Below are 12,316 nucleotides of genomic sequence, written 5' to 3' on the forward strand. Positions count from 1 at the left end.
GAATATTGTGATTTGTTATCGCTGCCATACATGCTAGGAGGTTGTGAAGTGGTTTGCTAGACAGTAAAACACTTGGCAAGGTTTTCTAAATGTATTTGAGGGCTGATTGATGATATTCCTCTTGTTAACTCTCCCACTATTAACTTCTCCACAAATAGCAATTAAACTGTCATTTATCCAGCATTGTCATTTTCATTATCTTTCAATTACATTTTTTGGAAAAATCTGTTGTTTCAGCCAAAGATCAGATGCGTATGACACAGACGAACCCCGGGAAGCCCGGAAAATTTGACCATCATGCCAGCTTTGCAGTTCTCAGTTCTCAAGATAGAGTGTTGCAACGACAAACTGTCATGTGACATCCTAAATAAGTGGTGGCATCTATACCTTTTGGCCTTTCTGGAAACCTTTAGCTGCAAACTTTAAGTACTGTTGACGAATTTATATGAAGTACGAGGCTCACTGTCTTAAGCTTCTCTTTCCTGTCCCACGCTCTTGAATGTTGCAACGACAGCCTCTTCAAACCCACACTTTCCTAAAGAGACACACACACACACACGTACAGCAATCTACAAAACCATTTACTTATTTCATTATTCTCAAAATAATTCGCAGTAATCCTTGCATCAATGTATTACATTTATGGTTGTGTTATTACTGACATACGTAATGTTTCTTTGGTCAAACATTATTGTCCATCTTGGTGTGATTGATGTATTTAGAAGACAAATGTTTAACATACGTCAACATTTATTCTCGGTAGATGTTTCCTACTAGTTGATGATGTGACAAATTATCAACTTCATGTCCAGCGAAATGGTAGAACCATCTTGAATTAAAGAGTTGAGTCCAGAAATGGTCTTCAGCGAGTGAACGAAATGGAGCGACAGTATCCGTACATTTTCACCAGAAGCCGACGACATTGCAGTCGGAAGTTGGAGTTGCAGAAGCTGTAGACGAAAGGGTTGATGACACTGATGAGACAGGGGAAGTAACGGCAGATACCGCATAGGTTCAGTGCCCATGACCGGATTTGGAGGCTGACACATTTGTCGTCGAGAGTCCTGTAGAAAACAAAGAAACCGTTGTTACTGCCGCCATATTGAGATGTGATGAAGTGTACAACAATTCGACTCGATCTTTGGATTCAGTAAGCTGGTGAACAGTAGGTCATTGTTCGAGGAGATACAGACGAATAGACAAACACATATACATACACATGTACACACAGATTCTTAAGCACACACTAGCTTGCTCTCTCAAAGATCCAACCACACACATAAACATACGCACGCGCGCGCATACACAGAGAGAGAGAGACTTACAAGAAATGAGAGAGGAAGTAAAAATAAAAGAATAAAGTTTGCACCGGGTCACTACTGACAACTGGCAGGTTTTGCGAAGAAGTTTTACATCAAGTGTTGTACAACCTACAACATGGATGTGTTTTCTCAGAAACACCGGTCCCTGACTTACGTGGCGATGGCGAAGGGACAGAAGCAGATGATGATGGTCAAGTCAGCACGAACATCATGACTGTCGTCCTCGAACATCGTCTCCGCAGGTTCCTCAGATGACGAGATTGCGTGTCGCCAGTGCCACCTGCTGGCGCCGAGCTCCTCTTAGAACTGACATCAGAGCCACCGGCAATGCTTCCTCTGGGTGACAGGTAGTGTTTACTGTCACACGGCCCTTGTAAAGCATCATCAGACACTTGAGGGTTAGCTGACAAGGAGGTAGAGTTTAGAATTATCGATGCCTTAAAGACCTTTTCATGTTTTTCCAGAGCGCTTCCATCAAGAGCAAGAGTACTTGATGGCTTTGTTATTGGCTTTGCTTGAGAAAGGTATCTTTAGGATCAGCGGCAGAATTTGAGGCATCAGAGAATATTGCGTGGTCTGGGCTTGGTAATATCAGGTTTGTCTGCAACAGGTCTCTAGAAACTTCCATTGGTGCAGTATCTATGATGAAGATAGGAAGTCTTTCCACTTCTTTGATGCAAGGTTTCACGTTGGAGCCATTGTCCTGGATCTTGTTGTCCACTTCCACTTTCACGCCAAACTCGGAAGGGCGTTCATCATCAAGCATCGTCGAGGGAAGCTGAGAATCTTCGTGAAAACGTACTGCCACACTAGAAAAATTACTCTCCCTTCGCTTTCTGCTGCTGGTATATACACAGTGCGATGCTGACGTAGGCAAACGCCATTAGAGCCAGCCCCACAGCCAAGGATACAATAATAATGACACCGTAAATTCTTCTGATGTCTCCCTTAAACCCACATGTTCTTCCAGCCAAACCACTCTTGATATCAAAATACTTATCGCCGTAAAATGCCGTTAAAGGAAGGGTGACCAGACACGCCAATCCAAAAGGAAAAACAAAAGCCACGTGGCCTGCTTGGCGCTCATCTGCTTCTTGTGAGGCTGACAGATTCGTCTCCGGCGGTCCAGCGACACGCAGACGAGAATCCAGGCGGACATGATGATCGGGAAAGTAACGGTCATGTTGACGAACCTGCAGAACTCTGGCGCTCAAGGAGTTGTGCTGGAACCGCAAGGACACGATGTGAAGAGGCAGGACAACAGCGTTGGTCAGCAGGTCACAGACGGCCATGGCCAGGATGAACACCCGCGTGGAACTGGGCCGGAACTGCCGGAAGTACACGAGAAAACAAGGAGGTTGCCGGGAAGGCCGACCGCGATCTGCAGGGCGACGAAGAAGATGGTGGGAAGCAGGCGCAGAAAAAGGAGTGAGCTGAGCTCATCCCATCCCTGCTCATCGCTTGATGTGTCACTGCTGATGTTCCACGGTGCTGTTACATCGGCATCAGATAGGTTGACTGGCATCGTCATTAGTGTTACGAGCACGAGACTTGTTACAAAGATACAGCTCAGTTGAAGGTCTAAAAGAATAAACAAGACAAATATTAAATCGAGTTTTCCTTCCTAATGCCCTTTCCTGCCTATTATTTCCTAACAATCAAACCATCAACTACTCATTGAAAAGCTGGGTCAAAGTAAGCTTTGCGACAATCGTAATGAACAAACTGTAATTTAATAATATACTCTACGTCACATTAGTGTCAGTTAAGCTGATATATATATATAAAAACATCACAACAGTGACTGGTTATGTTCCTATTATCAGCTTCATCATAATGATGTCGGGAAAACTGTTTAGTAACATATCATTGTAATTCTTGTTCATTACTTATACTTGATTGTCTCAATCTTTTCTCATGTATTTATTCGTCCATCAACCTTGTTATCCCAACCGTTAATATTTTCACACGTTTGTCCAGCCTTTACTTGTGTATTCACTAAGCTTCAGGAAAGAGAGATTTCAACTCTTTTACTTTAAACTTTAAATCATTTTAATATTATTAAATCATACGAATACCTGTTCGAGCAATCTTGAAAGACAAACAACCTCGAAACAAATTTTCCTGATGTCTTCAGATTTTTAAGATTTTAAAACATTTAAAAAAAAATCTTGGAGAATTTCAATTGGTTTATTTGTAAGCTGGTTTGAATTAGTCGAGAATTTCGATATTCTGAATTCTGGAATAGTTGCTACTTACATACAGAACTGGCATCATTCAGCCAAACTAGTTTTGCAGAAGTTGTCTGAGGTTCACTGAAATAAATCCTCGACAAAGGAACAGATGCACTGCTCGGACTTTCCGACTAGCGAGTGAAGAGATGTCGTGACTGGATCGAGACTGTGGGTGGATGTCTCCTTTTCTTCCGATGTCTTTTCACGATGTCGCAATGTCATCGCAATGACCGGTTCCGTTTCTGGTATGATTTAGATATTTATTCCGACTGAAGCACGATTTGGATTAAAAATAGATGTAGGTGTCAGTAGGGAATGTGTGCGTGTGTGTGTGAGTGCGCGTGCGTGTGTGTGTCGCATGGGTCACGAGGTATTGCAGTGTACGTTGTTTAGCCTCATTGTCAAGAGTTGGCAACGGATGTGACCTAAATAGCAGTGACTAACACGTTCGTGGGCCAAGGAGAAGAATGAAGTCTTCTTACTTTTAGAAAGCACGCAAGCACGGAAAAATGTTTGCACACATTAAACTAAGCTGTAACAAAAGTATGAAAATCTACATTGAATAAATCATAATCCACATACACACACCTACATACACAATACGCCCGCACACAGATACAAAAAAACTAGAATACTAGAAACAGAAATTAGTCACAGATACACACTTATAAACCAGCAGACAGCAACACAAACGCATGTGCGTTTGCACATATTCACAACCACAAGCATATCCACTCTTACTAAAGCTCACACGCACATATGCATGACACGAGAGGACAGACAGACAGGCAGACACAAAAACCAAAAGTTTGTTGTCTATGAGTTTATTTTTAACAGGACCTTTCACAAAAATTACAGCAACAAGAACAAAGCAGTCTTCAGGTTTGTGTCCTCGGCAAGCGTTTGCACTCAAAAGATTGCTTACAATACAAAATTACATAAATAAGATCTCTCTCTTTCTCTGTAAAGTTTCATACAGCTATAAAATTTGTCTTCTCTTTTGACCACAAAGGGAAGTCAGCAACAATAAATCAGAAGAGGTTGGGGGTCTATTGCAATCACGGATTCTGACCCTTCAGCGATACACAGCTGCAAACATCGATACTCCGAAAGAATTTGCGATGTTGTTGGTAAATATTCAACTGATAAACATGCTTATTTTGGTTAGTAATATATTTGTAAAGATAATCGGTACACGTTTTTACATGTGTCTTATAGGTCTAACGCTTTATTTATGAACTCTACCTCACCACCAAGAACATAAATGAAATTCCCTTAAAACTGAAATTGTAGGTGGTAGCTTTGGGGACAACAGTTTTTGTCCGGGGTTTAGTATGGAGAAATTAATATGAGCGTGTCTCTGTCTCAAACAATGTGCCCTTGCTTACTAACAGCATTTGAAATGTAACTAAACAATAAAATTTCATGTCTTGGTCAGAACTTTACGTAGGTCCATGCGAAATTTGGGATTGAAATAAAGGTAGATAACCGGGGTGATAGTACTTCTTAAGGTTGGGAGGTAGCGACACGTGGTGGCCAGGTTCAAGATCCAGGCACTGGTGTGAGGTTCGTAAAATGTCTCATGGAACTGTCTGGAAAACAAAACAAAACAGACAATGACAAAATTATTAGTTAAGTGTACTATTAGTTTGCTCAGGTGAATATTTTCCAATTGTTGGTTTTAACGAAAATGATTCTCGGACCTTTAACTGCTTCAAATCGTACGTTAGAATTTTTTTTTTACTAACACAAGTGAAGTCACGTGCCTTACTAATGTGATGTAACACGTGATGTGATGATTATTGTAGACATTCAAGTGAGTACTGACACATAGGATGTATACCTCCAAAAAGAAAGAAAGAAAGAAAGAAAGAAAGAAAGAAAGAAAGAAAGAAACAAACAAACAAACAAAAAAAAAACAAACAAACGAAAACAAGAAAAAAAACCCAAGAGAAACCCCTCATTGCCCACTTACGCCAGTATGAGGTAAGGCAGAAGACAGACTGCATTAGTGACCGTCAGCACGAACATCATCAGAGTGGTCTTGGAGGACAGACTCTCTGGCGATTGCTGTTGCCCTCCAACCCCTTCAGGAGATGAATACTTTTCACACCGATCGCAAGGCTTACACTTCTCTTGACACTCCTTACAGTCTGACCGCTTGTAATCATTGCCCTGGTCACGTGGTCCTAAAATGGCTGCTTCCTTATTTCCTGCAGTCTGCTGCGGAGCTACACCACGCACTGCACGCGCCAACCTGTCTCGTTTTTTCTGGCTGAGAAATCGGAGCCTGCGGAGAATTCGGGAATAGGCGATCACCAGAACCACTAACCCTACTGTCGCGTAGACCACGAGGACACCACCCTGGATTTGTCTAAAAATATATCCTGGATATTCTTGCCGGAAGCTACATTTCCTGACAGTGAGACCAGTCGAGGTTGTAAATTCGATTCCGTCGTGGAAAGGTGCAAAGGGAAGCGTGGCGAGGACACCCAATCCAAGAGGAAACATCAAAATGAAAGTGGCTTGTCGGGGAGACAACTGTCGTCTGAAAGGTTGACACACACGACGTCGACGATCCAGACTCACACACAGCAATATACAACCGGAAACGACAATAGGGAAGCTCAACGAGAAATACATGGCGGGACAGAAGGTAGGACCGCTGATGGTGTACATCAGGCGAAAGTAAACAATGGCGAGTGGAATGGTCAGCAGGCTGGCGGAGAAGTCGCAGACGGCCATGGCCACCACGAACACGCGCGTGGCGCTGGACTTGAACTTCTTGAGGTACACGAGGAGGACCAAGAGGTTGCCAGGGAGACCAGCGCAAATCAAGACTGTGAAGATGATGGTGGACGGTAGAAGTTTCTGGAACAACTCAGAGTTGAGTTTTTCCACAGCATCTTCTGACGAGGAGGCCCGGCTGGCATTGAGTTCATCTGGATGGGTAGTCGAGTTCATGATTGAGCTAAAACAAAGATGTTTACAGAAAAAAATGAGGTTTACGAAATTATCTTTTGAAAGATTAGCCCGCACGCAAAGAACACACACAAAATGTTGGCGTATTACATAGAATCATATCCATCACATTATTTCAAATAATAATAGAAAGTATGCTGAAGTAATATAATTCTTGACAAAACGTCTGGATGTAAGGATGTCTGCACTAAAAATGTCTAAATAACTTACCAAATTTTCCGCCAAGAACTATAGAGTGTTCATTGTTGACAGTGAGGTATCCAACTGTGGTCGTGCACTCTTCCTCTCGAAACTTGTATCAGTCAGGCGACAATAAAATTTAAACAATAAATCTGTTTTTGTTTTGAAAAAGAGACCTGCGACAGTCATTTTTTTCCGGCTCATATTCTTTTTTTTGGTGACGGGTCACATGAGCTATGTACAGGAAGCCGTACACTTGTAGTCTACCTTTACTTCAAGAATTACAACAATCAGAAGGTAAGAGCAGCTGTGAAAAACAGTTAACAAACAATATCTGCAAAACCTGTCATATTTTTGTCACTTAACAATAAACAAAAATGATGATAACACTTTCAAGAAACTACAATACTGACTGAAGGTGAGTAGCTCCTATCTTTAACCAACGAGAAACTGAAACTAAAATAATGTAACCATAATATTTGACTTGAATGTCGCAAAATATAAAAATGATTCACAGATCAAAAGGACAGAAAATAGACACACGCGCGCGCACGCACGTACCCAGGGTCACATACAAAAACACGCCGAGCAATTAATTAGTTCCTTCTTTCGATTAATCATTGTGTTTCTGGAATTTTGGGATGGGTGTTAGATAATTTCCTTGTTTGTCATATTTATCCATAGGTAGCTTTCTGTATTGTCTTCATAAAATACTATTAAAAATAAGACAATATGCGATAGAGAGAAATACTGTCTATAATGTGAGCGGAATTTTAGATTCTACCTTTCAAAGAATTATATTCGTCCTCCATCATACGTTTGAAAGGACTTAATAAAGGCCATTCAGTTTCATTGGATTAAAATAAAAAGCTGTGTGTTTCTTATTCTCGTGCGACTGTCCCCACCTCTCTGTGTAACAACCTCAAGAAAGACCTGGGGTCGAGTTCTTGCCGGTCTCAGAGCCTCTCACAGACCAGCAATGGCCGACAGAGGTCAGAGGTCTTATCTCGCGAACAACTTTGCGAAACGTTTGACCTCCCGTTAGGCGACAGGTCGCCAGGGGTTCGGGTCACGTGGCCCCTCTAGCCGCAGGGCAGCTAGAGGACCGTCGACATTTTCATATACAATCACATCGTGACGGGAATGCCTTGGGAAGTCTGCTAGTGCGCATGCGCAAACCAGATATAATCATGGCAAGAGTAAATTTTCAACATTTGGAGAATATTTCATTATTTAGAATTTTTTTCCTGCCGAGATAAACTGCACTTTCTTTTTTTGGTAAGTAAGGCATTTTGTATTTGCTATATTTATATAGTCTTCAGTTGTTGACAAAAAGCATTTGACAGGGCAGCAACATCAGCGTCGATGACAGTGACTAGCAATCGTCTCAAATTAGCCGAAAGCAACAGAAGAGTTCCTGAGAAAAGCTCATAAATACGCATTAAGCTAGCTTGGAGGAGGATAGGCCGGCGGAAGTGGCTTAAAGTTTAGCCGAAACTTGCCCTTCACCGGATTTAAAGAACTTCGGTCGCTTTTGCGGTCTAGTAGTGCTTGGAGATGCGCGACAAGGAACCTTGGGGACGGTCCCTATACCAGTGATTAATTAACATTTTCATTAACGACAGCATTATTTTACAGTCATACTTCTAACCATTGCATCCTTTTTCTAACTCGGGGTTTGCTCTTAGCATTCACAGAAACGAAAGAGTTTAAGCGTCCTCAAGCTCTATACATATTTGTGGTGTGAAGCCATTGAATTAAAGCAGGTCATAATCTTTAAATTAAATCAGTTCCGATGCAATGAGCTTATGGATAATCTAATGTTTAGTCCCTTTGTCGTTGTTACAATTTTGTGCACGGATTAATGCATCGTATCATGAATTAGGTGCTTTGTCCCAAGACGAATTAATACAAAGCCCCTTTCCTGATAACAAGGAATCGCATTAACTCTGTACTAAATAGCACTAAACAAATGTAACTCTCGTCAGTTACCAAAAACAAACAAACCCAAATCCATTCTTTCATGCGTTTAATAAAATATCTAACGTCCATATCTGACAGGTCAGATTAATCATATTATTTTAAGCGTCCATTCAGGTTCGTTTACACAATCAATTTTGACTACTATACAACATATTAAACCATATTGGGCATTCAACAAAGGGAATAATATTCAGACAAAGTTTCAGCAGTGTGGCGACACCGATATCAGATCACCGCTTCCTGCTAGAAACTCTCAATCCAAGGCTCATGTCCGAGTCTTTGCTGCTGCTTGTGAAATCTTGAAAACAAATCTTTAATTCACCGTCTATCAGTTCTAAATTCGCTCTTGGTTTCGATAGTCCGACTTGCAACTGTTCACACAGTCAAAGGGCGAAAAGTAAACCTAATCTAAAACTTTACCAGCAAGAACTTTTCCACTAGACTTTTAAAAAAATTTGCTTCTTGAACTTTGCTATTTGAAGTCGACTTGATTGCAACTGGGATAATTTCTTGCCTTTCTATGTTTAGAAAATATTGGAGACAGCACGTGGAACGACATAATAAGCTACTTGTGAAAGATAATAAATCCAAAATTAAAGAACTGTCGATGAGTGTAAACGGAATTTGGATTAAAATATAGGTAGATTAAGGTTGATGGTGCTTCTTCAAGGTCGGAAGATAAACGTCGCAAGTGACTGTAGTTCATGCAGGCCTTCCTGTTTGGCTCCGTAAACAGTTTCATTAAAGCCTGAAAACACAACAACAAAAGAACGAAAGCACAGTAATGTCATTATGTCTGCAGATAAATATTTCCAAGCATACATTTGTACCAATACATACCATGTACATGCGTAAGTGTATTTAATATAAGTAACATAAAATCAACTAACCAGGGTGAAACAAAGCGCATTTAACCATAAACAATTTCATACACATCCACACAAATGTTCAAAAAGTATCGCATCTTAAATATATCATGGCTCACGTCAGCATTATGTGAACGGCGTGAGCAGACAAGAGTGTGATGGTCAGGACAAAGTTTTCATTCACAACTGTACTTTGAGAGGTCAGAAACTTTCTCAGAGTGATGTACCCTGACACTCTTTCCATAATGTCTTTGCTTGGTAGAGCCCGGACTTGCAGACATCCATTGGGCCTCTGCCATGAGCTCGTCATTTCTCACCCCCTGATCCGAGCGCACATCGGATACTCCCCAGCCACGTGACTCTTAACGTACGTCTTCTGTTGTATTTTCGAAAACTTCACTCGATTTCTACCTGAAATTGATGCGGCACGACGGACAGACCTTCTTTCTCCGCCGACCAGACCATCACACCTTAGGTTCACGACCAAGTCTCTTACGGCCTCTCGCTGACCGATAACAGAGTGACTCAGGTAGGAGCCCAACCAACCAGTGAGGCCGACGAAACACAGTACACGTCGCCAGAACAATGCCCTCAGAAAGTTTTGGCAAATTTTCAGCGCGGATCCTTTCTCGAAAGCCAAGCACCTTCTTCTGACAGTTAGAACCAGTCGTTGTAAGTAAAAACTGCATCCTGTGTAACAGCAACACAAAGGAAAATCGTTGCTAGGCGACCAAGATAATGCAAACAACCAAGAGGAAGGGCTCGCTTGTCGTGCATGCCAGCGAGTCTCAAGAGGCGACACACGCGACGTCGGACGATCCAGACTCGACACACACGCAACCACAAAAGACAAGAAACATAGACATGGATTCTCAGACCAAGTATGTACGACGTACCAGAAAAGCTGGGCTCTGACTGTTACATGATGCGATAATACACAGAATTCCACAGGAAGCGCAAAGAAAGATGACCAAGAAATCGCTCATGGCCCATCGGTCATCACGACACACGTGTGGCGCTGCTCTGAACTTCCTGAGGTAAAACGAGGAAGACAAAGAGGTTGCCAATGAACTCCTACGCATTCAATAGGGTGAAACAAACGGTCCGATAGAGACATTTCTGGAACAACTCCAATAGCTGAGATTGTTTTGCTCAACTTGGGGTCTTCCAAGGACACTTCCCGTGAATTCCAACGTATATTCACTCTGGATAGTTAAACTCTAAACAAAAAAAAAAAAGTTGGATACGTTATCTGAATGACAAGCTCAAAATAATTAAGAGGTTTTATATACCCACGACTATATTCGTGCACTATAAGTGTTTTATACTGGGATTCTAGGATATAAAGCTTTAAAATCCCCTAAGTAAATAAACCAACAAATATCAAGGGTTAAGTAGCAGTCCTTTAAGAAATTTAGTCCCGTTTTAAACGCGAATAAGTGAATCACTAAGAGTAAAAGTATGAATCATTGTACCACTGCGTTGAATAGTCAAATTCACATACTTGGATATCAACAGAAAATTCTGTCATACTCACTAACCAACAATTTAATAAGTAGATCATTAAAGGAAAAAAAATAAATCAAACAAACCGCTGCTAACAAGGTAAAACGGAGTAAAGCTGTCTTTCCTCCATAGCCATCAATGTTCATAAAAAACTGATCCCTGCCTGAAGTCACAAGCTACAACCTGCTTTAAGAGTTTTATCTTCCTCACAATGCCAAGCTCCATCTGGTGAGATTGAAAACGAGCCTAGCCGCACATTGGGTCTGACCAGACGAAAGTACACAGGAAACACAAAACTTCTGGATAAAAGACCACCTGAAACAAGAACTGTTCTATGAGCATAACATAGCTTCCCCTGTTTGCCATTAGAGTCCCGTTTGTTTGAAATGCTATGGCTTTGCACTGGCCTCATTATTTGTCCTTAAAATCGCGTGTCTACCTGTATCCTAGCAACGATAATTACAACGGATGATCGTAAACCGAATCAAGTGACGACCAGACTAACGCCTTTAATTTAAAATTTAAATAACTAAATCCTTAATCCCCCTTAATAAATAGAGAAGACTGGCTCTGAAATAGTCGACAAAGAAATGTAAGAAGTTGTAAGCATCGACAAGCTTTGAAATCTCTGAATATCTGAAAACTGATGAGCTTCATTTACTTAGTTGTACACTGGACATTGTCTCCAGAAAAATCTGGGCTGAAGAAAATCAACTTTCGACAGATAGTTGTGGTTAACTTTAATGAATGAATGTATGCAAATCATTTAAAAGTTAGTTATTTCCACTGAGTAACGAGATTTGAACTGAGCCACTCTAATGCAATTTCTGCCGCGGTAAGCAATAGTCTATCAGTCCCACGCTCTGGTCAAGCGAAAGTAACTCTGCTCATCTTATTACCAACAAAAAACCTTATAGGTTATTTCACCTTCTCCATTGCACTCTAGTCTTGTCACTTTCACATTTAACATACTGTAAGTTCAGAATAACTGTTTTATAAAATTGTTTAGTTCGACAAATTAAAGTAAGTGAAAATAATAGATCATCATCATCCAATCATCATCATCATCAGTCATCATCATCAAATCATAATCATCATCAATCATCATCATCATCAATCATCATCATGTATGACAGTAAATTTTAAGCCACGACACGACACAGCATGTACAAGCATAACGCACACACAAGTAACAAATGGCATGCTAGTGGGTCTCCCGTGCCGGCAGAAAGCCGCAGTCCGC

The 12,316-nt window shown here is 41.1% G+C and overlaps 1 protein-coding gene and 1 long non-coding RNA gene across 3 annotated transcripts; both read right to left on the reverse strand.

The window, feature by feature from the left end:
- On the reverse strand, window positions 1–3,949 carry LOC112568195. The gene is made up of 3 exons (XR_003100027.1): window positions 3,582–3,949; window positions 1,477–2,903; window positions 1–1,064 (listed from the first exon to the last, which is right to left on the reverse strand). It is a non-coding gene; the product is annotated as an uncharacterized LOC112568195 (long non-coding RNA).
- A 432-nt stretch (window positions 3,950–4,381) lies between these two features.
- On the reverse strand, window positions 4,382–7,260 carry LOC112568352 (5-hydroxytryptamine receptor 1F-like). Of its 2 annotated transcripts, XM_025245617.1 has the most exons (3): window positions 6,749–7,260; window positions 5,532–6,527; window positions 4,382–5,148 (listed from the first exon to the last, which is right to left on the reverse strand). In XM_025245617.1, exons 2-3 carry the CDS (start codon window positions 6,518–6,520, stop codon window positions 4,980–4,982), a joined length of 1,158 nt encoding a protein of 385 aa, XP_025101402.1. In that variant the 5' UTR covers window positions 6,521–6,527; window positions 6,749–7,260; the 3' UTR covers window positions 4,382–4,979. The 2 variants fall into 2 exon arrangements, with proteins under 2 accessions (XP_025101402.1, XP_025101401.1); XM_025245616.1 differs by lacking the exon at window positions 6,749–7,260 and having other exon boundaries at window positions 5,532–6,734.
- Between the last annotated feature and the right edge of the window lie 5,056 nt (window positions 7,261–12,316).

The sequence above is a fragment of the Pomacea canaliculata genome, linkage group LG7, assembly GCF_003073045.1.
Source record: "Pomacea canaliculata isolate SZHN2017 linkage group LG7, ASM307304v1, whole genome shotgun sequence".
Lineage (NCBI taxonomy): Eukaryota > Metazoa > Mollusca > Gastropoda > Architaenioglossa > Ampullariidae > Pomacea > Pomacea canaliculata.

Bases quoted from the DNA above. Each gene is read 5' to 3' on its own strand.
- LOC112568352 (XM_025245617.1), bottom strand. From the start codon at position 6,520: ATGAACTCGACTACCCATCCAGATGAACTCAATGCCAGCCGGGCCTCC. The intron at 5,149-5,531 runs GTAAGTGGGCAA...TTTGTTTTCCAG, and splicing joins CTGCCTTACCTCATACTGGC to ACAGTTCCATGAGACATTTT.